We start from the raw sequence: 27,980 nt of genomic DNA on the forward strand, positions 1-27,980 counted from the left end.
CTCTGTCGTCCCCTTCTCTTTGTGCCCTCAATCTTTCCCAACATCACAGTCTTTTCCAGGGAGTTTTCTCTTCTCATGAGGTGGCCAAAGTACTGCATTCTCAGCTTCAGGATCTGCCCTTCCAGTGAGCACTCCGGGCTGAATTCCTTAAGAATGGATAGATTTGATCTTCTTGCAGTCCATGGGACTCTCAAGAGTCTCCTCCAGCACCATAATTCATAATTGCCATGAGTAGGGAATGTTAAATTGTGTGTGGGGGGGCGCTGTTATTCTGATTATTTTATTATTGTGCTGTGTATTCTTATGCTGTATGGGGGTGTTAGAGGAGGAGGAGTGTCTCTGGTAGAAAATATGTCGTGCTCCTTCTGGGGTGGTTTGTCCACCTCTGGACCCCACCCTGAACTCAGCTCTCACCTGTGGTTTCTATAAGCTGACAGCATGCGACAGCGGCCACTCCCCAGGTACAGCTTCGACTGGCTGGCTAAACCAGGTGAGGGAAGCCAATGAGTCTCAAACCTCAGTGAGTTAGGGACTTCCCTGCATGTTCTGGCAGATGGAGCACTTGAGACCAATCGTGGGTCCAGCAGCCAAGAATATAGTTTCTGCACATGCTGTAGAGGGAAGTGAGGGGCAGGTGGGGCTTGCCAATCTGGGAAGGTAGCTCACCTAGGAGAAGGAAAACTCTTGATCCTAAACCTCCACTGCCTTGCGAGATATCTTTGGGAGAAGAAGAGGCTCAGGAGTAAATCCTACACAAGTCCGGAGTGGAGTCCCTAAGATGGTTATATGGCTCCTTGTACGCCTCCTTCCAGCAACTCCTGCAGCCAAGCTGGTGCCCAACATATTGCTCTGCTTTCCTTTGGACCACATCAGACAGGCCAAGATGGGGGTCTTGTTGTCTGGGTGGCCCAGGAACTCCATACACACTGCCCAGGCCACTTTAGTGGACGTGGGTGGCGCTGTGGTCTAAACCACACAGCCTAGGGCTTGCCGATCGGAAGGTCGGCGGTTCGAATCCCCGCGACGGGGTGAGCTCCCGTTGCTCAGTCCCAGCTCCTGCCAACCTAGCAGTTCAAAAGCATGTCAAGTGCAAGTAGATAAATAGGTACCGCTCCGGCGGGAAGGTAAACGGTGTTTCCGTGCGCTGCTCTGGTTCACCAGAAGCGGCTTAGTCATGCTGGCCACATGACCCAGAAGCTGTCTGTGGACAAACGCCAGGTCCCTCGGCCTATAGAGTGAGATGAGCGCCGCAACTCCAGAGTCGTCCGCGACTGGATCTAATGGTCAGGGGTACCTTTACCTTTACACATCAGTTTGACTTCAACCCTGGAGGCGCACTCCATTGTCTCTTGAGACAAACGGACGCTAACAATTGATTATTATTCTGTGTATCATGTTTTTATTATTATGCTGCATAATTTATGCTCTTAATGCAGTACACCACCCTGTGATTTTTGGCTAAAGGGTGGTATATACGGTAAATCGAATAAATAATATAAGTATGATTTGCACCGGAGCAGGGAGGGCTGTGTGCGATCAGAAGGTGGCTTGGTCAGTGGTTGGCTACTTAGGAGGGGGGCATAGAAGAAGTCCTTTGGCCAGCACTGTTTTGGCCAGTAATGAGTAAGTAGATGTCCCTGTTTGGACAGTGAGTGGATGAGGCATCCAATAGAGGATATGTGCCCATCTTTTCTGGGAGCAAATGGCGGAGGGCAGGAGGACTGGAGACTGTGACCCATGCTGCAATTTGATTTTGGCGCAAATAGAAAGTTTGGGGAATTAGCCCCAGGGTGAGCTTGTCGATTTGTTCTACCGTCATCCACGTTGTAAGAGATCATGTAAACAATGGTTTGGCTATACTTTGTATTCATGTATACATGGCTCAACAGGTTCTGAAACAATCTGGAATACACCTAAAGGAGGTCCCCACAAGTTCACACCAAGTTTGAAATTAGGGCGATGTCATTGTCAACTTTTCCCCAGTTTGAAATTTAAACATTAATTTTGTCCCCACCCCCAGTCTCAAATTTCTTCCATATTAAAAAGAAAAATGGTTTGTGTGTTTTAAACATCTAGGTGCAGACACGCACAAGACGAAATCTGTCCCAAATATAGTACGTACTCGAATCCAAATCTGAAATGTGGGCATGCAGATCTGAAGATCGGAGTTCGAATCCTGACCTCCGCTTTTTCATCTTGAGTCTCGACAACCCCTATGATTACGGAGAGGAAAATGGCAAGATGATAAGTTCTCCAGACCCTTCCCCCAAGCCCCATCCGAGCCCCTTCGCTTTCTTTCGCCTTCTTTCCAAAAAAATTACGGCGACAACCTTAGAAGGCTTCTCGAATTGTGATGCTCCTGGAAATGCATGGAAGGAAAAATTAGGGGTGGGAACGATGGTTGACTTGACTCATCTGTTGTTCCTCCGCAGTGCCTCCTGGAGGGGCGGGGAAAAGGGCAACAGGATCCAACCACCGCATCCCTGCGCCTTGGCGGCGGGGAGACGGACAGCGTGCGAAGATGTCGGTGGATGTGAGTTTTGCAGCTGACTTTGCAGCTGACACATAGAGAGAAATCCAGGTGGCCGGGAACTAGTATGGCTGCTGCTGCTGCTCGCAGCCCTCAGTCCGAGTAGATGATGAAGCCTGAGAAGGTGCTGTATTTGTTGTTGTTCCCTCCGTGGGCTTTGCCTCCGTCCAGCTTGATGAAAACCTCGTCGCCAGCATCCAGGTGAAGGATGACACTGTTGCTGGCGTAGTCGTAGTTCTGATCCGCATCTTGTGCGATGGCGCTGGCCCGCACCTGGGGTGAGAGAGGGCAGTTTGGGGAGAGAGAGAGAGAGAGAGAGAAAGAACAGATGGGGAAGAAGGAGAAAAAAGAGAGACAGGGGGAAAAGGTCAAAGCGTTGGTGACAGTGATGGGAATGGGAGCTGCACAGAGCCATGCATAGAGAAGGAGGTGGAGAAGGGAAGCGTTGAAGGAGTGCTGCGCCTCCTATTTAATTTCATCTCGCAAAGCCCGTCACTATAATTCCTATGGCAATAGGAGGCAGAGAGCAAAAGGGAAGTCAACTTCTCCACGGCAAACTGCTAGCCTGGCGGCTGCTGAGTTGCAACTTGGAACCTCGCCTCTCTCTCCAAGCTGGCCTGGTGCTTTTCATGTTGTACTGAGATCTTCCCATAAAGAGTAATATGCAATTAGAATTATGGTGCCTTGGAAACTACAACTAATCCAGAATGCTGGTGATTGGGAGTGGCTGCTGGGACCACATAACACTGGTCCTGAAAGACCTACATTGCTTCCCAGTGCAATTCAGTGTTGGAGCTGACCTTTAAAGCCCTAAATGGCTTCAGCCCTGTACACCTGAATGAGCATCTCCACCCTCAATGTTCAACACCGAGGGTATTCTGGAGGTCCAGCACCGGGGGCCTTCTGGCAGTTCCCTCACTGCGAGACATGAAGCTACAAGCAGCCAGGCAGAGGGCCTTCTCAGTAGTGGCACCCGCCCTGTGGAACACCCTTTTGTCAGATGACAAGTAGATGAGTAACTATATAACCTTTAGAAGACATCTGAAGGCAGCCAAGAAGAAGAAGAAGAGAATTATTTTTACCCTGCCCATCTGACTGGGTTGCCCTGGCCACCCTGGGTGGCTTCCAGCATATATAAAAACATAATAAAACTTTTAAAAGCATTCCTAAAAGCATTCAGATGTTTCCAAAATGTTATATAGGGAACCTTTTTAAGGTGTAATGTTTTATTATGTTTTTATATATGTTGGAAGCCACCCAGAGTGGCTGGGGCAACCCAGTCAGATGGGTGGGGTAATAATAATAATAATAATAATAATAATAATAATAATAATAATAATAGCAACAAGCACTATTTGTTAGCATGACCAAGAAATAAAAGTGAGGCAGGTTCTGTGCGAAGAAAGGACCAGGGCAGGCCTAGCCGCAGATGCTGACATCCTCAGTTGCCTTCTGAGGTACCAACAGTAGTCGTGGCTGGTGCCTGCTGGACTGGTGGGATGGAAGACTGGGAGACAAACAGGAGGGGGCGCCAGAGCCATCTGCCGACTGAGTGTGAGTAAGAAGGCAGGCTAAGGTTGGTGCGGTAGTGCCTTGTTTGCCATAATGGAGCAGCCTCTGCTGGGTGTCCGGGCAGATCGGCAGATCAGCAATAACTCATAAGGTGTCTGTGACTTCTTTGTTCAAAGAAACAAAACAGGTTACTAAAGTCCAGTTAGTAACCTAAAAATGTATTTTGAAAGTTGGATTGTTTTTCTTTCTTTCTTTTTTCTGGTTTGTCCTTCTTTTTCTTTTCTGTAAACTGAAAATGTAATAAAAATTTTAATAAAAAAAAACAAATAAACAAAACAGCTCAGGCCTAGTGAGCACAGCAACTCTTCCCACTAGATCAAAGGAGGCACTTGGGAGGACCGAAGGTCCCCTCGCCTTCCCACCACTCCCTAAGTCTACTTCTCCCTAAGCAATCTAAGACTTCAACATCTTGTCTGTCTCTGCTCCACACTCTTCATACCTCTTCTGGTTCTGGGAGAGCTGTTCGCAGCAGGAGGGGGAGACCTCCTGGCTTCTTCAGCAGCCTGCCTCGGCCTCCCTCCTCTCCAGCCTCCACTTCTGCCTCTGAGTCTGGGCTGCTTTCTGCCCATGTCATGGGAAGGCAGCAACATGAACAAGCCAATTCTTTTGGCTGCCGTGTCTGATCTGAAAGAAGTCCTACTGAATGCAATGGAGCGTCCTCCCTGGTAAGTGGGGTTCATTTATTAAAAGCATTTATATTGCTTCTCAAAACAGCTCCCCGGGTATCTCCCAAAGCGAAGTAAAACAGTTAAAACTGTAAATTCAAACCAAAACACAATATGCAATTTAGAACAACATTAAAAGCATACTTCAGGTTAATGCTGTCCCAAGAAAACACTTTAGTGTACAGACACTGCAAATATAACATGCATGCACTTAAAACTTGGGGAAATATGGAAAGAGTCTGGAGTTTGCTTTTTAGCTTTAATGTTCCAGGAATAGGAGGGGACTGAAGAAGTTGAAATGGGGGTGGGGATGGGGAGATCCAAAGAATAGGAAGGAGCAAAATGGCCTTAGGAGGAAAAGGCAAGGAGAGCTCAAGGATTGCAGCAAACATTCTGGGCAGCTTCCAACATATATAAAACATTAAACTTTTTTTAAAAAAACACTTCCCTATACAGGATTGCCTTTAGACGGCTCAGGAGGGTCGGATAACTTCATATCCTCCAACAGTTCTCCAGCGAAAATGGGGACATCCTAAGGAAAAGCCGAACATTCCAGGATGAAATCAGAAACCGGGACAGCTTCTCTAAATCAGGGGTGTCCCTGGAAAAGAGGGGCACTTGGAGGGCTACCTCCCATCCTTCCTCATTATAAATCTTCAAGTCTGCCTCCCCTCCTCTCAGTGGTGTCCAACAGAGAAAAAAACGGGAGGGGGGTGACCAAAATAATTCACCACCCAACAGAAACTATTTCGGTGGGAGAGAGATGCTGGACCCAGGGGTGGGAACTGCTGGGGGTGAATACAGTGGTACCTCGGGTTACAGATGTTTCAGGTTATGCATTTTTGGATTGCGCACTGCGCCGAACCCAGAAGTACCAGAACGGGTTACTTCTGGGTTTTGGTGCTCGCACATGCGCAGATGCACTAAATCACACTTTGTGCATGCGCAGAAGCAGCAAATCACAACCCACGCATGCGCAGACACGGCACTGCGGGTTGCGAACGCTGCCTGGATCCCATTCGCAACCCGGGGTTCCACTGTATTTTGATTGGCTAAGCAGAGGAGATGGATGGATGCATCTAGAATGCCTCTGTCAGTGGAAAATATATTAATTGTTATGTACTGAAGTTTTCACCTTGGGCCAGCAGGGGGATACTGTAGATAGTTCAGGCCCACATATGCAAATAAGGGATCAAAAGTGTCGTTCAGTGATTGGATAGTTACAGAAAATGGTTACTGTTGCGTTCTAGTGGAGCCCTATATAAGCAGGCTAGCTGAACCCTTCAGTTCAGTTCTGTTCTGGCCTGTGAATAAACAAGAGCTGTTTGAAGAATCACTGTGTCGTCTGATATGTTCACCCACAACTTAACAATAATAAGGACTGCTGGTGACAGGAGAAAGATTGGATGTGCCTTTGGAAGTTTTGGGGGCCTCACAATCTGGGGTGTGTGTGCTATGTCCCACTTTGTGCAACAGAGGAGTCTCCACTGTGGGGAAGGAGGGAACTGTCAGACAGTGAGGAGCAGAGGCTTATGTGGGGCTTTGGTACTGAGCACTCAGATTCCCCCAAATTATTTTTCAGGTGTGCCATTGAACGCTTAGCCGTTGCTAGTCTGGACAATGTGTTAACAGTCACAGATGGAGCTGCTTTTCGGCCACCTGTGCTGGTGTGCACAACTGGCTCAGGAAAAGTGCATTTCTTGCCCCTCCCCGCACCCAAATACAGAGACGCGGCCTTTGAAAACAGGCCTTCACTTTCCACGGTTTGCACCGTAATTAAAATTGAACTTGAAAGCTGGTTAATGGCCTGGGTGGAGTAGAGTGTTAGCTTTTAATTACAACTGGATACATGAAGGGACTCTGGGAGAGGAAGCGAACCAATCCGCACTTTTGGAGGTCCATGGTGGGATTTGTCTGCGGTTAAAGGCAGATGCTCTTTGTGTATAATAATTATTGTAGCAGGAGAGTTATTGGCCACAGGGTCTGCTGCCGCTGCTATTTTATTGTGGAAGATTAACACAGGGGCAAGATCACGGAGGTTAAAAATAACAACACAAATGTCCACTGTTGAGTCATGGGCTCTGTGAAATAGACGTACAAGGCTTATTTTTTTGTATGGAAGACTGGAAATCTTTATGGCAGTGATTATGCTGCAAGACACATAACGTGCCTGGAATTTATTGCATCTGTTGGAAACACGGATAATTCTCAGCTTAACCTTTTAGATTTTTAAAAGCGACAAGATTCTAGCCCTCCTGAGTGTGGAGGGATAAACTTTAGAAAGCCAAGCCAACAACTAATGTGCTCAAATTTCCAAATTGCCCACATCAGCCAATTTCCATTCAGCCTTCCGCCTTTTCTCCTTGGCAGGGTTTCTGTGGGTGACAGGTAAGGATTCTCCTGGTGAACTGGATTCGCCTTCCTCACGAAGATGTAGCAAAAGTCCTACTGAAGCCAAACCACCATCCAAAAGCTGTTTGGTGAGTGTTTTCCTCCTCCTGGTGAACTGGAACGGAGTCCAGTTTTAAAGCAATCGTTTGACTTCCTGGCCAAAAGCGAAGAGACCTAACTGAGAGGAGTTTCCCTGCCAAACTAGGAGGGGGCAGCAAATGTTTGTTTTATCTGAGAGTCCATAAGCCCAACATAGTATCCAAGGAAGTCCTTGCAAGGGGTGAGGTTAGAGCGGCTACTTAAAAAGAGAGAAAATAAATCACCAAAAAAGAGGGCAAGGAGAATGTAGATTTGCATATAAACCGCATAGATTGAACAGTAATAAATCTCACCTTAGTGATGACTAAGGTGACCTGCTGTGACCTACAGGTGGGACCGACTGTGTGTGCCTGCTCAGTTTGTGGCACAGGTGCTAAAATATGGCCACTCCTCTGCTTCCCCAGAGTTATTTATCTATAAGGTGGACCCGCACCCAAAAACCTTTCAAGAGAGGACTCCCCACCGAGAGCCCCTGTCCGTTGTAAAGTCAAATGCATGGCCTGTTGATACGGAAGGGGGGGGGATGTCTTCTTCACCTTCTTCTTCGCTACAATATATCAATTTATTTCCTATTGTCAATGTCAAAAGGGACTAAAATCTATAAAATTCATAGAAAATCAACGTGCCGGTTTGCTCAATTTCTCTAGGACTCCATCACACCTCCCCTGTCCAGCATAATCCCTCAAGCAAGGTGTTAAGACCCTAATCCTGTCAAATCGCTCTGATCAGCCTTTCCTCCAGGCAATGTCAGGTGGCAGACTATGCATATTTGGGACCATTGTTTTCTCATCCCCAGGAATTGTTTATCTGTGCATATCTCCAGCTCTGCATATTCCCCCCTCCCTCCTCCATATGTTAATCTGTGTAACCCAACCTCCCTTTAATATATTCATGATGTAATCTGTGTAACCAAACCTCTCTTTAATGTATTCATGACGTGTTTTGCACTGTATTCTGGGACATGGAGGGAGTTTCAAAAACTCATGTCACCCCTTTCTCACTGTTCAATCTCGCCTTGAACCTGTTGCGCAATAAACTTGGATCTTCTGCAGTTTGCTCCTGTGCCCGGCTGAGCTCATTTTCCTCTGCAGGGACCCACGGACTTAGTCCGATGAGCTGGGTGGCAGAGCAGCCTCGCACCCAGATTTTAGCCGTAACACTGTTAAGCATAGTGGTTTAATTGACTGAAATGGGGAATGCTTAAATGCATTAATGTGTGTTTCATTCTGGAATGTTCCTCAGTAACTCTTGTGTGATAGGTTAACTTTGGTCACATGGGAGGTCTCTGACCGCGTCCTCCATTTTGTTTTGTGTGTGAGCGACTTGACTGTAATGGTTCCATCTCCATGAACACTGAAGAAGAGACCGTGTTAGACAACTCTCTAAATGCAATAGAGGAAAGGCGTGTTAATGTTTCTGTCTGAATGCACAGACTCTCCCTTGGATAGATTCAAGATGCAAAAAAAACACCAAAAAACCCCCCAACCCCAGTATATATTAAGAAAACTTGTTGTAACGATGTGCTTATACCCAGTATATTAATTATAATGCAATTAACACAGGTCAAACAACCACCCTTTATGAAGCAAAAGGACGTGAAGAGTTTTCTACACATCTTTGTTTATAGAAACAGTCACTTGGGGTTGCTTCTACTCTGCTGGTTTAGTCTGGCGCAGTCACCCTTCAGTCACTCTTTTTAAATACAGAGTGGGTCCAGAAATTTCACCACCAACCTGTCATATTCCACTGAGTGGGTTCTGCCTGCCAGTGTCCTTAGTGTTGTGCTTCTGCCTTTTTTTAACCTGATTTTATTTGTGGTGATTATTTCAAATTAAAATGCAAAGCCGGTATGGGCTGGCCCAAAAATAAAAGAAAAAGGGTTTTGAGAGTTTCAGGGCTTCTTTGCCTTTAATTAGCAGCTTCCTCCTTGTGTCCTGTTTGATGCATTGCTGACTGAGAGGGTAATTCGAGACCATCTGTTCATTGAGCAGTCATCTTGATCCTCTGAAGGAAGATTCCACATTGTTGGCACCGACGTTAGCATTACAACACTGGAATTAGCATTCACACTGATTTGTTTGTGGGGAGGCAAGACAATGTCAAAGCAAGTGTTATCCCACACTTTGCAGTGTATTTTCCTTTCACTTGCCTCACCGCTAAGAGTCCGATCTTTGGGAGAAGCGGTTTTGTTGCACAAGAGATCCAGATCTGTTTTAATCGTGCAGCCCAAATCTGTCTGGATGTGACTGAATCCCACATGAAAATAGTGACAGCCTGGAAACACCCAGAGTTTCTTAATTGTATCTTAATCAGGCAGTTCCTATTGCTCGAGAAGGCATTATAATTGTTTCCTTTCGTCATTTTTTCTTGTAATCTTTTTACAATGCAATATTGCTACTTGACATTTTTCAAAATATGGAGAAAGCTCTTTCATGGCAGGAACAAGAAGTAACTAATTTAGATGTTAATCAGTCATGCTGTTGCTGCTGCTGCAGTGAACAGGAAGTAACAGAAGAAGTTGAAGGAGGAAGCTACTAACTTATTTTGCAGAGGACTGTTGGATCTGCTGAATAAATGCTATAGAAGCACAACTCTGGGGACTGGTATTGCTGAACAATATATTGCTCTGTTATGAACCATACGGAACTACTTACCGTATTTTTTGCCCCATAGGACGCATCGGCCCATAGGACGCACCAAGTTTTTTTGGGGGGAAATAAAGAAAAAAAATTATTTCCCCCCCCAGGCACTTGTGGGGCCGGCGGCGGGGAGAAGCGCTCTTCTCCCCACCGCCCGCCTGCAGACCAGGTCCGGGGACAGCGGGAAGACGCGCTGCGCCTCCCAGCTGTCCCCGGAGCTTGCGGGGCTGGCAGTGGGGAGAAGCACGCTTCCAAACCACATCGGGAGACAGCGGGATGCCGGCGTTCCGCCTCCCCGCTGTCCCCCGACCTTGTGGGGCTGGCTCTGCGGCTCTCCTGAAGCCTGGAGAACGTGAGGGGTCGGTGCGCACCGACCCCTCTCGCTCTCCAGGCTTCAGCAAAAGCCTGCATTCGCCCCATAGGACGCACACACATTTCCCCTTCATTTTTGGAGGGGAAAAAGTGCGTCCTATAGGGCGAAAAATACGGTACTCTAATCCCAATTCCAGCTCATTGTGGAGATGGAATGAGTAAAAGGCCCCAGTGTAGAAGCATTGTGAATTTCTAGGGTGAGAATTGTAGTTGCTCCAGAGGAACAATCGCTTGTGGTCTAAACAGGGGTCAGAGGTCTAGAATGATGGAGCCTTTGCTGGTGTACATGCTTCTTAATTGAAAACAAAGTGTGCAAGTTCTTCCCTACACACTGAGCAATTGGGGGCTGGGACCCGAAGAGCAGTGGCTTTAGTGCAAGGGTGAACGCTTTGCAGAAGTAGAGATAATGGTGGATTTTCCGCAATTTGCTGAGCTGGTACAAGTATGCCTCAGCACAGTGAGAGGTCCTTGCCGACCGTATGCCTCTTTGACATATGATTAGGAGGTACTGCATCAGCCACAACGTCCTTCCCACCCGCCCCCTTTTACTGCTTCAGCTGAAGGTCCTTTCTTTCGACATTTATCTAGCCTGTGTTTTCCTCCTTCTTGCCACAAACCAAGCTGCCCTCTCTGTCTGTCTGTCTGTCTGTCTGTCTGTCTGTCTGTCTCTCTCTCTCTGTGTGTGTGTGTGTAGAGTCACAAACCTTTAAAAGAACAAACCGAGCTTGCAAACACTGTTTTACTCAGAGGTCAGCAACCTTTTTCAGCCATGGACTGGTCCACTGTCCCTCAGACCATGTGGTAGGCCGGACTATATTTTGAAAAAAAAAAAAAATAATGAACGAATTCCTATGCCCCACAAATAACCCAGAGATGCATTTTAAATAAAAGGACACATTCTACTCATGTAAAAACACGCTTATTCCCGGACCGTCTGCTGGCTGGATTGAGAAAGCGATTGGGCCGCATCCGGCCCCTGGGCCTCAGGTTGCCTACCTCTGGTTTTACTGATCCCTGCTGCTGTGCAACTTGACCTGGGACGCAGGTGGCGCTGTGGTCTAAACACTGAGCCTCTTGGGCTTGCTGATCAGAAGGTCGGCGGTTCGAGCTCGCATTGCTCTGTCCTAGCTCCTGCCAACCTATCAGTTCAAAAGCACACCAGTGCAAGTAGATAAATAGGTACCGCTGCGGCGGGAAGGTAAATGGCGTTTCTGTGCGCTCTGGCACTCGTCATGGTCCTCCATGCACCAGTAGCGATTTAGTCATGCTGGCCACATGACCCGGAAAACTGTCTATGAACAAACAGACAATTTCTGTTCTCATCCTGAAGCAAAGTTCTTAACCCAAGGTACTATTTCTGGGCTAGCAGAGTCTGTAACCTGAAGAGTATGTAACCCGAGGTACCACTGTAAACACTTTTAAGACCCTATGCACACTTTCCCCTAATATATGCATTTTTGTAAACACTGGTTGGTTGGGGAACTGTATCATATGACTCAGATAAGGTGAATTTTGAAGGACGGCTGTGTTTCGGTTCACAGATTGTTTCGAAAAGTGTGGATTCGATCCATTCAGCTTTAAATGCCTACTGGATTAAGTTTTTGTTCTATCCTGCCTTGTAATGCAAGGGACGCAGGTGGCGCTGTGGTCTAAACCACAGAGCCTATGGCTTGCCAATCAGAAGGTCGGCGGTTCGAATCCCCGCGACGGGGTGAGCCCCCGTTGCTCGGTCCCTGCTCCTGCCAACCTAGCAGTTCAAAAGCACATCAAAGTGCAAGTAGATAAATAGGTACCGCTCCGGCGGGAAGGTAAACGGCGCTGCCATGCGCTGCTCTGGTTCGCTAGAAGCAGCTTAGTCATGCTGGCCACATGACCCGGAAGCTGTACGCTGGCTCCCTCGGCCAGTAAAGTAAGATGAGTGCCGCAACCCCAGAGTCGGCCACGTCTGGACCTAATGGTTAGGGGTACCTTTACCTTTACCTTGTAATGCACAGCTCTGCCCAGAACTAAACTGTCACACTAGAGGCAGCGTTGAGGCTGCGCTCGGTCCTCTCTCCTGCTCATGTGTTTCCTCAGAAGGCGACTGTGACCAGAAAGTGGTTTGCTCTTCGTCTGAAGAGAGCGGTCACACCTGGACTGGATTCTGCTGCCGCCACCGCCACTTCGTTATACCAAACCTACATGTGCCACATCCTCTGCTAGTTGCTGCCATGTCCCCACGCCTTCTGGGTGTAACACCAGAGCACGTCTGCTTATGCGTCAAAAGCACATCTCTCCCTTCTACATGCCTCTCTCCCGCTCTGGCCTCCTGGTGGGTGTGAGACAGCGAGAAAGAAAGTGTCTTTGCCACTCAGGAGCTGAGGCCCACGTGATCAATTTATGTCTCAAGAGCTCTCTTAATTAGAGCTTTGTGTTTCCTGTTGAGCTGGACTTATTGGATGGAAAGATACTTGGAAACCTAAGGCAAGAGGACTTCATTATCAGCACTAGCTGACAAAGCAATCTCTTTCCCACACACTCGTTTTTCACTGCCGTCTCCCCCTCCATGCCACGTTGCACAGTGGGTAGGAATCTGGGCTCAAGCCCCAGTTGGACTGGAGGTGACTTCCTGGTCATGCTCCTGAGATGCAGCTCAACAAAGGAGCATGTTTCTTGCAAGCAGAAGGTTCATGTTCAGCCTCCCTTCCACACCCACATCTCCATTTAAAGCAGGGATGGGCAATTTGCCACCCTCCAGGTTCTGAACTGCAACTCTCATCAGCTCTGGTGGTCAGGAATTGTCAGGGACTGAGTGGACGAGGAGGAGTGGCAGGAGGCACCAGCTGGGGACCCCCCAAAGGAATCCCCAGAGGAGGAAGAATCTGACCTGAAGGAGCATCTGTACCTCCATCGGTCTGCCCGGACACTGAGGTCCAGCGCCGAGGGCCTTCTGGCTGTTCCCTCGCTGCGAGAAGCCAAGTTACAGGGAAACCAGACAGAGGGCCTTCTCGGTAGTGGCACCCGCCCTGTGGAACGCCCTCCCACCAGATGTCAAAGAGAACAACAACTGCCAGACTTTTAGAAGACATCTGAAGGCAGCCCTCTTTAGGGAAGCTTTGAATGTTTAACAGACCACTGTATTTTAATACCGTGGTACCTTGGGTTACATACGCTTCAGGTTACATGTGCTTCAGGTTACAGACTCCGCTAACCCAGAAATAGTACCTCAGGTTAAGAACTTTGCTTCAGGATGAGAACAGAAATCGTGCTCCGGCGGCGCGGCAATAGCAGGAGGCCCCATTAGCTAAAGTGGTGCTTCAGGTTAAGAACAGTTTCAGGTTAAGAACGGACCTCCAGAATGAATTAGGTACTTAACCCGAGGTACCACTCTACTTTGTTGGAAGCCACCCAGAGTGGCTGGGGAAACCCAGCCAGATGGGCGGGGTATAAATAAATTATTATTATTATTATTATTATTATTATTATTATTATTATTGCCCGGGTATTGGTGGTGGGACACTGAGGAGAGGTCAGAGGGAGAAGACTTGGAAGGTGCTGGATGCTGAAGGAGCAACAGGGTTTAGTGATCAGGAAGAGACGGTGACAGAGAGCAGTTCAAGCTCCAAGGCTGAAGCAGAGGCTGCTGAAGAATCCAGGGAGTCTCCTTCTCCTGCTGTGACAAGCTCCCTTCCCTGCTTGTCTCCAAGAATGCACAGGATAATGATGGCAGAACAGAGGCCAGAGGTCCACAGATGCAGTTTGGGACTGCTTGGGAAACAACCAGGAGAGGAAGAGCCTTAGGAAGTGTAGAAGGCAGGGGACCTTCAGTCATGGCAACTGCTCCACAGGGCAAGGCCTACTAGGAAGCGTTGCTGAGTTGTATGCCATTTCCTTGAACAAAGAGTAAACTTCACTATCTCTGCCTCTTGGTGCTGACCTGCATCTGACTCGAGCCCTGACAGCAATGATGAGAGCAACAGTCTGGCCACATTCACATGCCCTCTAACCCTGATTGTAAGAATTTCATGGGTGTGGGGAAGGCCTATCCTCTGAAAGACTGAGTAGGCTAGATGGACTCTGTATTTAACCCAGCTTCTCATATTCGTATGTAAGCTTACTGCGTGGCTTTCAGAAAGATACTCCACCTAACCTACCCAACAGGATAGTTGTGGGGATAAACCCCCCTGAAAAAACATTCCAAGCTGATTGGATACAAATTTGAATAATAATATATGAAATATGAGAAGCCCCATCAGTATTGGCATTCTGCCGGCTCCTGTTTAGGCAAGCAGTCCCCAGAACTGATCTTTTGATTCAAAGGTTTTAACTGTTTTAATTGTACTTTTTAACTGTTTGGTCGTATATTTTAATTAAGGATGCTTTAATGCACTGCTGGGTTTGTATTTTAATTATGGATTGATTTTATAGATGTAAACTCCTTGGAAACCATTTTGGAACAGAAGCGGTATATAAATTAATCTTATTAACTGGGCATCAGCCACCACTGCAGCAGATTCATCCACCCACCAGTCTCCCTGTGTGCGAAACTACACAGTCTGCTGCAAGCCAAGAATGGGTGGACTATGATATGGTGGCTGCAAAGGAAAGTAGTTGGACATCTCAGATGGGTGAGCTATGTGGCAAAAATTGAAGGAGAAGTCCAGGGGGGTTGGGGGTTGGAGGGGATTACAAAACAAAGAAGGAGAATCAGAGGGCCCCTCCAGAAGTCCTTTTTATTGTGCATTCATGATGACTTGTGCACATGATACTGGAATTCTGGAGTACCTAAAAAAGCTTCAAGGCGGACATACCACTTCATTAAGGTACATGTCCCCTACCCTATGGGACCGTCTCTCCTGGTATGCCCTGCGGAGGACCTTAAGGTCCACAAATGACAACATTTTGGAGGTCCCAAGTTGCAAGGTGGTTAGATTGGTCTCAACTAGGGCCAGGGCCTTTTCAGTACTGGCCCCGATTTGGTGGAACGCTCTGTCACAAGAGACCAGGGCCCTGCAGGACTTGACATCTTTCCACAGGGCCTGCAAGACAGAGCTGTTCTGCCTGGCCTTTGGTTTGGACTCAGTCTGACCCTTATGTTTCCCTCCCCTTATGGTTTTGATCTATGGGCTACTTTTAAAATGAGGCTGCATTTTAAATTGCATTTTAACCTGTATTTTAAATTGGTCCCCCCCCCATTACGTTTTTACTGTAATTTTACTGGTGTTAGCCGCCCTGAGCCCAGCTCTGGCCGGGGAGGGCGGGGTATAAATAAAATTAACTGCTAAGATCCTGACATTTTTTAAAAACTCCAGTGTTCTGGTTCATTATTATTATTATTTTCCTGCTACCGTTGCACAGCACAGCACAAAAGTGTCCCTCCAGGAGTGTAGCAACCTTGGAGAAGCATCGCAGAACAACTAATAACTGGGAATTGTGTGTGGATATTCCAGAATAGATCCACCATTGTTTGGCGTACTTGTTGAAATAAAACAAAAATAAGGTAAAAGTAAAGGTAAAGGGACCCCTGACCATTAGGTCCAGTTGTGACCGACTCTGGGGTTGTGGTGCTCATCTCGTTTTACTGGCCGAGGGAGCCGGCGTTTGTCCACAGACAGCTTCTGGGTCATGTGGCCAGCATGACTAAGCCGCTTCTGGCGAACTAGAGCAGCGCACAGATATGCCGTTTACCTTCCTGCCGGAGTGGTACCTATTTATCTACTTGCACTTTGACATGCTTTCGAACTGCTAGGTTGGCAGGAGCAGGAACCGAGGTTGGTAGGAGCTCACCCTGTCGTGGGGATTCGAACTGCCGACCTTCTGATCGGCAAGTCCTAGGCTCTGTGGTTTAACCCACAGTGCCACCCGCGTCCCTAAAACAAAAATAGAACACCAGCTAAATCTTCGTTCGGCTGGGGACCTTTACTGCTTCTGTTCTTTGCAAAACAGGCTATCCAAACAGGCTGGGTTAAGAATCCTTGTTCCGAGATCCCTGAATGCTGATGCAGTGCTAGCCCAAACGTTCTCCACGGGGCCAGAGCTGCTTTCTTCGTTCCCCCCAATTCTTTTCCTCCCGCCTCTGCTTTCTGCAACGCGCTCGCTAGTTAAACGCCGGTGGCAGCAAAAGGCAGTTCGGCGCTGTCACCAAGGCCATTTATCTCCACTCGTTAAGAAGCTGCCTTGTCACAGCACATGAGCCCGTTATGACATAATCCTCTAACTAGTGAAGATAAATTGCTGCTCCAGATCTGGCCTCCTGGTGCTGCTGTTTCTTCCAAGGTGGGCGCATCGGGGAAATGGGTTTGAGCTCCGGTTGTGGGGTTTCTCGTGAGGCAGATTGGGGTCAGAGCTCCCGGAACAGATAGTCTGGGGGGCGATGGCAGGCACGCAGCTGGGTTCATGCTCGATTTCCAAAGAACAGAGGCAGTGCAGGAGCTAACAAGGAGGGTGCAAGCTATGAGGCTCCACATGTGAGAAAGCTGCACAATTCACTTTGCGCATGCTCAGGGGCTGTCTTTTATTATTAGTATTACAAGGCAGAGAGGGGCGTTTTCAGAGCAAGTTGCTGGGCTGAATCCTCCTAGCTCACACGAAGCTATGGAAAACCCCAAGTTTCAAGTCGTCTTATTGAAGTCAGCGTCAGAGATGCTGGAGGAATTTGATTTTTGCACCTTCCCATACAAAAGGACTTGATCTGCCCCCTTGGACCATTGTGCAGAATAAAACTTAGTTATCCATCAAATTTGCCCACCCTTGGTGGCTGCAATGAGTTTTCTTGTCCTCAAGGGGGGCCAGGGGGGCAGCTGCCCCCCCTAAATCAATAAAATTCCATAAAATTCCATAGCAAACTGAGGTGCTGCCCCCCTAACAAAAGGCCTGCTCCCCCTAAAAAAAAAATCCTGGCTACGCCCATGGTCCTCATGACTATGAATTAGAGTGCTAACACTATTTTTGTGTGGGATTGGCTCACTTAGCAGCAAATTCAGGTTGTACAATTACAGTTTGTTTTTATACTGTTTCACAACTATAAAGGTAAAGGGATCCCTGACCATTAGATCCAGTTGCTGACGACTCTGGGGTTGCGGCACTCATCTTGCTTTATTGGCCGAGGGAGCCGGCGTACAGCTTCCAGGTCATGTGGTCAGCATGACTAAGCCGCTTCTGGCGAACCAGAGCAGTGCACGGAAACGCCGTTTACCTTCCCGCCAGAGCAGTACCTATTTATCTACTTGCACTTTGTACTTTCGAACTGCAGGTTGGCAGGAGCAGGAACCGAGCAACGGGAGCTCACTTCGTTGCAGGGAATCGAACCGCCGACCTTCTGATCGGCAAGCCCTAGGCTCTGTGGTTTAGCCCACAGCGCTACCTGCATCCCTTCACAACTATAAGCTTGCACAAAACCCCCACTCTCCCCCAAGACTGGCCAGTGTGGTGTAGTGGTTAAGAGCGGTAGACTTGTAATCTGGGTAACCGGGTTCGCGTCTCTGCTCCTCCACATGCAGCTGCTGGGTGACCTTGGGCCAGTCACACTTCTCTGAAGTCTCTCAGCCCCACTCACCTCACAGAGTGTTTGTTGTGGGGGAGGAAGGGAAAGGAGAATGTTAGCCGCTTTGAGACTCCTTAAAGTGAGTGAAAGGCGGGATATCAAATCCAAACTCTTCTTCTTCTTTTTGCTGTAAGGAAAGTGACAGGAAACCACACTGAAAAGTGTGGGATAACCCTGTAAGGCAATGTAATCTAATCTCCCTTCAAACAAACCAGCTCATTAAATAGCTGGTGTCATCTAACTTCCCTGCAATCAAATCTGGAAACAGATTCTCTGGAAGTTTCCTTAGCGGGCAGAAATTTCACTAAAGGAATCATAATAGTGTTTACAAATAACTACAGTGGTACCTCAGGTTAAGTACTTAATTTGTTCTGGAGGTCTGTTCTTAACCTGAAACTGTTCTTAAGCTGAAGCACCACTTTAGCTAATGGGGCCTCCTGCTGCCGCCGCACCGCTAGAGCACGATTTCTGTTCTTATCCTGAAGCAAAGTTCTTAACTACTTCTGGGTTAGCGGAGTCTGTAACCTGAAGCGTATGAAACCTGAGGTACCACTGTAATGAATTTCTCTCCCCTGATGCTTCATAGAGGTAAAAAAAGGAAATTCAGAGTGACACATGCACTGAACGACTGACAAAATTTCTATGGTTGCAGAGTGACACCCTTCTGCACTGAAAACTGTATTTACTTTCTTTGGAGCGGTGAAAAAACACTTCCATGTTTTAAAATCACAAGTGCCAACAGAGATTGTGATCTGATGCTGTGCAGCTAGAATCTTATTCTGTGGGTTTCTTGAGGGCTTGGAAACCCAGCCTTCTGAAGGTGACATCCACTGTAGACAGGGTTAGAGGCAAGCGATTTGGAACTGAGTTTTGAATTTAGAGGGGAGACAGCTAAGCATTCAGCCAGAGACAGCAAAATCTGAATGCATCTCTGCGAGGAGCTGCATGAACTGCAGTCTAGGAATCTGATGTGGCGTAATGAGTCTGCGATGCCTCCTGAAAGAGCATATTTATCTCCTGCTTGCACATTTGTAAATAAATATAAATGTGATGGCCTGGGATTCAGACTCGGAGGCTGAACCTGAGGAATCCCAGCTGCACAGGATTCCCCGCCTCCAGAACCAGCTGAGCTGGGGCTGGGGCTTGAGCCTGAAGCGTCCTCACCTGTGCTGGATCCTCAGGTGCAGGCACCAGCTGAGTCTGCTCTGGCTCCGAGGTGATGGAGGACCCACTGCCTGCAGGTGCTCCACTCTCAGCCCCGTCAGAGGAAGCTGAGGTTGCCTCTGGGTCCGGTAACCTTCCAGCCTCTCCTGAGCTGCAGAGGCTCAGGGCAGAGAGGTGGAGGGAACGAAGTTCCCGCAGGAGGAGTGCTCGCCTCCAGGCCAGGAGAGGCGCGTCACCTGTGGATCAGGGCCGCCCTATGCCTCGCGGTAGATAAAAACCAGCCAGCCCCAGTCCCAGGTTGTGGGAGCAACATTGTTGGTAGCCTGTTCCTGCCTGCACCCTGTCCTGCTCTTCTGCCAGAGTTCCTGACCTCACCCGACTCCCTGCCTTGGACCCCGCTTCAGCTTTGACGGGCAGCCTCCATACCGCACCCTCGACCTCGGACTGGTTAACCCTCGGGACCAGCACAGTAAAAACCGCAAGAGCACCCTGAGCAGGGCTGGCCCAAGACATTATGGCAGCTGGAGGCCAACCCCAAAAAACTGTGCCCTCCCTAGCCTGCCAGGGAAGAAGACAGGAGTGAAGTGCTGCGTCAGGAACAAGTGGGGAAATAAAAATCAACACCAACAACAAAAAGGTAAAGGACCCCTGGATGGCTAAGTCCAGTCAAAGTCGACCCTGGAGTTGCGGCGCTCATCTCGCTTTCAGGCCAAGGGAGCCAGCATTTGTCCACAGACTGCTTTTCGGGTCATGTGGGCAGCACATAGCTGTCAACCTTCCCCTTTTTTTTTGTGGGAAATTCCCCTATTCCAGCATTGTTTCCCGCTGCTATCCTGGATTGTTAGATATCCCGTAGACTGTCCCCGGGACAGGTGAGGCTGCTGATCCCTTATTTTTGAGGCTGCTGATCCCTTATTTTCAAATCTGAAAGTTGACAGCTATGGAGGACTGAACTGCTTCTGGCACAATGGGACACCGTGATGGAAACTAGAGCGCACAGAAATGCAGTTTACCTTCCCGCTGGAGTGGTACCTATTTATCGACTTGCACTGGCGTGCTTTTGAACTGCTAGGCTGGCAGGAGTTGGGACAGAGCAACGGGAGCTCACTCCATCGCGGGGATTCAAACCTCCAAGCTTGCGATGCATTCTTTGGAGGCCAGATCTGCTGCCCCTGTGGATCCTGCCATCTGAGGCTATCACCTCCCCTTGCCTTATGGGTGTGCCAGCCCTGGCCCCAACCCTCCAGTGTGGTGTAGTGGTTAAGAGTGGTAGACTCGTAATCTGGTGGGGTTTGCGTCTCTGCTCCGCCACATGCAGCTGCTGGGTGACCTTGGGCAGTGGCGTAGCGTGGGTTGTCAGCACCCGGGGCAAGGCAAGTAATTTGCACCCCCTAACCCGTGGATTTGCGCCCCCTAACCCTAACCCCCAGATGTTGCACCCAGTGCGGCCAGCCCCCCCCCCCGCACCCCCCACGCTACGCCACTGACCTTGGGTTAGTCATGCTTCTCTGAAGTCTCTCAGCCCCACTCACCTAACAGAGTGTTTGTTGTGGGGAAGGAAGGGAAAGGAGAATGTTAGCCACTTTGAGACACCTTCGAGTAGTAGCGGGATATCAAATCCAAACTCTTCTTCTCCAGCACTCTCTCATTCAAAGACAACCAAACCCTTAATGGCAGTTTCCCTGCAACTTTTTGCTGCGCTAGGAAGCGGGATGGGCGTGAGTAACAAAGCCGTGCTGTGACAAAGTTCCAGAGCAGGATGAGTAACAATGCTATATGCTCTTGTGTGGGCCACATCCAGCCTCAACAACATCCCAGCGTTGGTTTGAAGGTGTTTATAAAGAAAAAAGATTAGTTTTCCCCTCCCGCTTTCACACTGCGTGCTGAACAGCTGTATCAAATTAATCCCGGCTGTGTACACACCATGCAATTAAAGCACACACCCGCTCCCCCCCTCCTTCAGAATCCTGGGAACTGTAGTTTCTCGAGGGTTCTGGGAGTTGTAGTTTTGCGTGCAGGAAGTGATCTGCGCTGTGCATGCAGCCCATAAATACAGACCATAAAGGGCACAGGACTGAACAAAATGTAGGAACATAGGAAGCTGTCTTAGGCTGAGCCAGAAAGTTGGCCCATTCAGTTCAATTCTGGCTACACTGACTGGCAGGCTCCTTAGGAGTTCAGGCAGGGGACATACCCAGCCGTACCTGGAGACTGAATCTGAGACCTTCTGCATGCAAAGCAGGTGGTCTAGCACTGAGCCAAGCCCCTTCCCCAAATTCCCACCCAACATTTGTCAACCGGCTTTCCGTGCATCTAAGGAAATGGGCTGTGGATCACGAGAGCTCATAGAATAATAGAACTGTATAAAGTTGGAAGGGACCACGAGGGTCATCGAGTCCAACCCCCCGCAATGCAAGATTTTTTTGCCCAACGTGGGGCTCAAACCCACAACCCTGGGATTAAGGGTCCCATGCTCTACCAACTGAGCTATCCCAGCTGGACGTTGCAAATAAATTTGCCCGCCTGGCCGCAAGATTCTTTGTTGTTTGAACTGGATTTTGCAATGTCAAGCATGGTGCGTATTGGCTTCCGATTAGCAGACTGCAAGGTTAAGGAAACACACTCTCGATATCTTAAAGACTAACAAATGCACATGGCAACATAAGCTGTCATGGGAGCATATGTAGTTTGAGGGGGTTTGTTCAGGCAAAAGCAACCCCCCCGGCCTGCTATTTATTAGTGAGTTCAGAAATTTCCTGATGAAATCATTTCCCCCCCTCCCTCCTTTTACAACAGAGAAGCAAGGAATCTGCACCTTGTACAGCATCTTACCAGACAAGTAATAATCTGGGAACAGGGCTGCTCACCTAGAAATACTAAAGCATTATCTGTCTTACTGTCACCGCCCCTCCTTGTGTGGCCGCAGCTCCTGCCTGGTTCCTCGGGAGAGAGAGATTTCTTTCTGGTGGTGGCGAATTGCTATCAAGCGAGCACAATAGACCCCAAGTGATATTGACAGTCAGAGGGTCAGAGCCTAACTCTGGGAACAGGCAACCCTGGGAATCGCAACTCTGTGAGGGTCTCCTAAGAACTCTCAGCACCCTTAACAAAAAACACACCCAAGGGTTTGTTTGTTTTTGGTGGAAACCACAATTCTTTAAAGTGGTACAGTGCTGCAGATGGGATCAAGTTGTCCACCTTTGTTGTTGTTTAGTCGTTTAGTCGTGTCCGACTCTTTGTGACCCCGTGGACCAGAGCACGCCAGGCACTCCTGTCTTCCACTGCCTCCTGCAGTTTGGTCAAACTCATGCTGGTAGCTTTGAGAACACTGTCCAATCATCTTGTCCTCTGTCGTCCCCTTCTCCTTGTGCCCTCCATCTTTCCCAACATCAGGGTCTTTTCCAGGGAGTCTTCTCTTCTCATGAGGTGGCCAAAGTATTGGAGCCTCAGCTTCAGGATCTGTCCTTCCAGTGAGCACTCAGGGCTGATTTCCTTCAGAATGGATAGGTTTGATCTTCTTGCATATCTGGGACTCTCAAGAGTCTCCTACAGCACCCCAATTCAAAAGCATCAATTCTTCGGCGATCAGCCTTCTTTATGGTCCAGCTCTCACTTCCATACATCACTACTGGGAAAACCATAGCTTTAACTATACGGACCTTTGTCCACCTAACCAATAAAAATTAGCCCGCATGATTTATGTTGCATTTGTGATGTTCATTCGTGTTATTGTTATTTATGGTTTGTAAGCCGCTTTGGGGTTCAGTTGCAATGGAAAGCGGCATGAAAATATAACGAATCAAATCAAGTCCATATTGCGGACTTCCGGGTTGGCGCCATCGCCGAATGGCGGACTCCCTCCGAGCTCCGGAGGGAGCCTGCTCGGCAGGGGCTGGGTTCTACCGCGTCGGCGTCGCGGGGACCCTCAAAAACCATGGGCGCTGAAACCCATGGGCATGGTGACTCGGCGGGCACCGTTTGCGCCCCCCGACTCACGAAGGAGCCTTTTTAAAGGCTACGGAGTGGGTGCTGGGGGGGGGTGCTATGAGTCCTCCGCTTCCCCTGCCGAGCGAAGCCGCATGCCATTTGGCGGAGAGCGCTGACTTCTTCTATTGAAAATTCGGATTAAAAGAACAACCCGTGAGTAATTGGAAACTGGACTTAAAAAGGGAAAAGATTTTAAATTTTAAATTCGGAGCGAGCGGGGGAGGTGCAAAAAGGAAGTCAGCCTCCCCCCTGTCGTAGAGGAGTTAAAGCAAAGGATTTAACAACTAAGATCGAATGCTACCTAAGTTTGATAAAGTTATTAATTTCACGATGGAAAATTATAAGACTGGGCTGGAGGAGAAAAGTAGAACCTGAGCTAAAATGCAACCCCCCCCCCCCGGGAACCGGGAGCGGACCGTGAGAGTGCCCGGAGAGGAGAAACAGAGGCTTTGACAACTGTCAAAGGAGCTGTCAAAGCTGAAGAATAAAAAAAAGAGAGAACATTGTTACGAGGACTTTGCCGGTTAAATTTGTTACAAATTAGATATAAATTGTTTAAAACAAGGAATAACAAGCTATTTTGACTGTTGGGTGTGATCTGGAAGGAAACTGAGTTATTATAATCCCTCTAGAGGGGCTGTGGGACATTACAAGCATTGCTGGTATGGAATTTGAATTGGACTTTTTATCTCCTGGGAAACTGCAGAAATGGAACACTATTTTGTCTACAGAGGTCTCTACACTAAAGGAGACAATAGACTTATCTATTGAAGAATGGAAGGGACTTGACGTAAAGTTTTGTTCCTGAATAACAAAGCCTCTGTAGGGGATTTAGAAGCTTTTGGAATTGGAACATTTTTGCAGGAGAGCAGGAAAAGAAATTGGAGAAAAGTGAGGAGAGAGAATAATAAGAATAATATGAACAACAAGAATTGGATAAAGCTGGAAGTGGGAACATTTGGGACATCCAGATTTGAAAGGTCTAAAGAAACAAAATTGGAGTTTTTACTCTTAAATATAGAGATCTGGATGGAAGAAATGGTCCTTTTTGACATAAAGTCTTTCCAAGATTGGACGTTCGAAACTAAAGATGATCTAAAAGACGGCAAAGACTATTAAAAAGACGGCAAAGTGGACTTGGCAAGGATCTCGGCCTAGATGTGGGATCTCCAGGATGACAACAGGCATTGATGGACATTGGGGAACGCAATCGGAAAAGGGGGGAGGGAAATTTGGAATCCAAAGGGTGTTAAATTATACTTTATTCTTTTTTCTATTTTCTTTTAATTTAATTTGTTCTGCATATTTAAAAGGGGAACTCGTGGAAGGGAGCGAGGTCGATTTTTAGGGGAGGGAAAAACATTTTTAACATTGGGTTAATTGTAATAAGATTAAATTTGGGGTAAGAACTTGTTGAATTTATTTGAAGGAATTGGAATACAAGAGGGGGTGGGGAGGGGAAGTCCTGGAAGGATGTTAATGAAAATAAGGATATAAAACTTCTTTCTTTTTTCTTTTTTTTCATTTTTCTGTTATATTTGAAAATGTTCAATAAATATTATTAAAAAAAAAAAAAAACATATTGCGTCCAATAGCTTCCTATGTTCCTGTGTTAAGCAGAATTTTAAGCTTCTGGGCAACTGCCAGAAATAGAGGCTGCTAATCATTTTTGCAAACAGAGTTTTGTAAACAGAAGCTGGGTAACTCTACATTACCCAGGGGGGCTTTTTCCGAAGGTGCCTTCTAAACATGCCATCGCTGTGCTGTTATTATTCACCTGTTTGAGGGTGGCCCTCCCAGCCTCTTTCCAAAAGGCAAAACTCTGTTGCACTGGGAAACTGTGGTATCCCTTTATAAACACTACAGGCGTAACCTGATTTCCCTTTCCCTGTGGCACCCTGGGAAATGTAGTTTTTTGTGTGGGAGGATGCTAGAATCTCTACCAGAGAATTCTCAGCGCTCTCAACGAACAGCAGTTCCCAGAAGCTTCTGGGAGGAAGCTTTTGACAGTTAAAATGGCATTAAATCAATAGAATATTTGCATTTGCGTTTTCTGCATAGACAATGTTTTGTCACTGGGGACAATGATGTAAAGGGTGCTCTATTTCGGTACACAACTCCATGGCTTTTTGGTGGATGGGTCTTGTTTGAACACCGTTAATTGGGAGTGATTCACAGAGGGCTTGGCTGGAGACTTCGAGCAGTCTATGTCTTTCGCTGTAATTCCCTGTATTAGCTTGTCTTGCTTTGCCCTTCTGGCGGAATGTGCTATTCAGGCATCTCTCTTCATTGCTTCTGGTGGCTCTGCGCTATCTGGGACCTGTAGTTGGGGTGCAACTGGAACTGGTAGGTAAAGATAGTTCTGGATCTTTTACTGTCACTTGAGGCTCAGGTGGCTACGGTTGTGTGGAGTGCCTTCCATCGGCTTCGGCTAGGGGCCCAGCTGTGCCCCTATCTGGATAGGGACTGCCTAACTTCTGTTGGAATTCATCGTGCGAAAGGCTGGGCTGGATGAATCCCAAGCGGGAATTAAGATTGCAGGAAGAAATATCAACAACCTCAGATATGCAGATGACACAACATTGATGGCAGAAAGTGAGGAGGAATTAAAGAACCTTTTATTGAGGGTGAAAGAGGAAAGAGCAAAATATGGTCTGAAGCTCAACATCAAAAAAACAAAGATCATGGCCACTGGGCCCATCACCTCCTGGCAAATAGAAGGGGAAGAAATGGAGGCAGTGAGAGATTTTACTTTCTTAGGCTCCATGATCACTGCAGATGGTGACAGCAACCACGAAATTAAAAGACGCCTGCTTCTTGGGAGAAAAGCAATGACAAACCTAGACAGCATCTTAAAAAGCAGAGACATCACCTTGCCAACAAAGGTTCATATAGTTAAAGCTATGGTTTTCCCAGTAGTGATGTATGGAAGTGAGAGCTGGACCATAAAGAAGGCTGATCGCTGAAGAATTGATGCTTTTGAATTATGGTGCTGGAGGAGACTCTTGAGAGTCCCATGGACTGCAAGAAGATCAAACCTATCCCTTCTTGAGTGCTCACTGGAAGGACAGATCATGAAGCTGAGGCTCCAATACTTTGGCCACCTCATGAGAAGAGAAGACTCCCTGGAAAAGACCCTGATGTTGGCAAAGATGGAGGGCACAAGGAGAAGGGGACGACAGAGGACAAGATGGTTGGATAGTGTTGTCAAAGCTACCAATATGAGTTTGACCAAACTGCGGGAGGCAGTGGAAGACAGGAATGCCTGGCGTGCTCTGGTCCATGGGGTCAAGAAGAGTCGGACACGACTAAACGACTAAACAACAACAAACTTCTGTTTTCTTGCAACTATGCAGCCTTTAGAAGACATCTGCAGACATCCCTGTATAGTGAAGTTTTAAAATGTTTAATGTTTTATTATGTTTTTATATACAGTCATACCTTGGATCTCAAACGCCTTGGCTCCCAAACAAATTGGCTCCCAAATAATCAAAAACCCGGAAACGAGTGTTCCGGTTTTTGAACGATTTTCGGAAGCCGAACATCCAGCACAGCCTCTGCGGCTTATGATTGGCTGCAGGACACTCCAGAGTGGCTGGGGCAACCCAGCCAGATAGGTGGGGTATAAATAAGAATAAGTATGGAATAGGGCGCCCCTGTTTTCATTGGAGACATGCTGGAGGGCATGGTTTAGCATTTGAACTCAGATCTCCCAGCCCTAACTGCCAGCTTTCCACCCACCACATTCAACTTGACCACCACAAACTGGCTTCCTTGTTCCTGCAAGGCAGACCCCACCCCTCACCCCCATTTGGGGTCGTTGACAATGCAATAGATCCAGAGAAGGATTACAGTCACCGAAAGGCGAGTTATTTTCCCCTGGAGACCAAAGTAGCTCTGATCACTGGTAGATAGCAATTACATGGTACACTGGTGCTCCCGAACTGCCACGGCTGATTTACGGTCATACCGATCTTGCGTCTCTCATCCACGGTGACCGGGGACAGGCAGTTTCACTGATCGGGAAAGAAGGCTGGGCGGCTTTTCCCAAAGCCATCGCAAGTCGCACTTTGGGAGTGTGGCTCAGGGAAATGCTACTCCCACAAACACAGCTTCCCACACCCACAACGCTTGAGGATCCCTCCGGCTGGGGAAGCACCTTTTGCCCCCCCTAACAATCCATAAATGAGAAGGTGAAGCGCTTTCTTTCCAGGCACAATTGTTACAACAGCCCTGAAAGGTAGGCCATGTTTGGAGGCGCGAGAAAGAGAGTAGCTTGGCTGAAGGCCACCCAACTGAGTCCATTGCTAAGGTGAGGACCACATCATACAGCCCACTTTTAGGTTACTGGTGGATATTACCCCAAACACCAGCCTTTCCCAGGGCGGATGCTAAACACTTACCATGCAAAATCCCAAGTTTAGTTTCCCCAACCCCTGGTGCCGCCGCCCTCCAAAAGGTACCAAAATATACATGACAGTAAAGAACTCCAATAAGGGACGCGGGTGGCACTGTGGGTTAAACCACAGAGCCTAGGACTTGCCAATCAGAAGGTTGGCGGTGCAAATCCCAGCGACAGGGTGAGCTCCTGTTGCTCGGTCCCTGCTCCTGCCAACCTAGCAGTTTGAAAGCACGTCAAAGTGCAAGTAGATAAATAGGTACCACTCCGGTGGGAAGGTAAAAGGTATTTCTGTGCGCTGCTCTAGTTTGCCAGAAGTGGCTTAGTCATGCTGGCCACATGACCCGGAAGCTATACGCCGGCTCCCTCGGCCAATAAAGTGAGATGAGCGCCGCAACCCCAGAGTCAGCCATGACTGGACCTAATGGTCAGGGATCCCTTTACCTTTACCTTTAAAGAACTCCAATGCATCCAAAACATATTTATGGTGCTGATAAATGCCAAGGTTGCAGGTTCGATCCCCATATGGGACAACTAACTTAACCTGGGGAGAAAACAGCAAAGAACTGAAGAAGAGAGCACAGCAGAGGTTATATTTTCTGAGAATCCTCTGGAAAAACAATCTCTCAAAGGACCTGTT

General features: G+C 47.9%; 1 protein-coding gene across 1 annotated transcript in view; it reads right to left on the reverse strand.

The window, feature by feature from the left end:
• Positions 1-1,849: 1,849 nt before the first annotated feature.
• Positions 1,850-27,980, reverse strand: part of C1QL1 (complement C1q like 1) — a 50,208-nt gene continuing 24,077 nt past the window's right edge. Inside the window, exon 2 of the mRNA XM_079950061.1 lies at positions 1,850-2,803. Coding sequence (XP_079806187.1) covers positions 2,624-2,803 — 180 coding nt within the window. The 3' untranslated portion in view covers positions 1,850-2,623. The remainder of the gene's footprint in view (positions 2,804-27,980) is intronic.

The sequence above is a fragment of the Podarcis cretensis genome (genome assembly GCF_951804945.1).
Source record: "Podarcis cretensis genome assembly, chromosome: 13".
Lineage (NCBI taxonomy): Eukaryota > Metazoa > Chordata > Lepidosauria > Squamata > Lacertidae > Podarcis > Podarcis cretensis.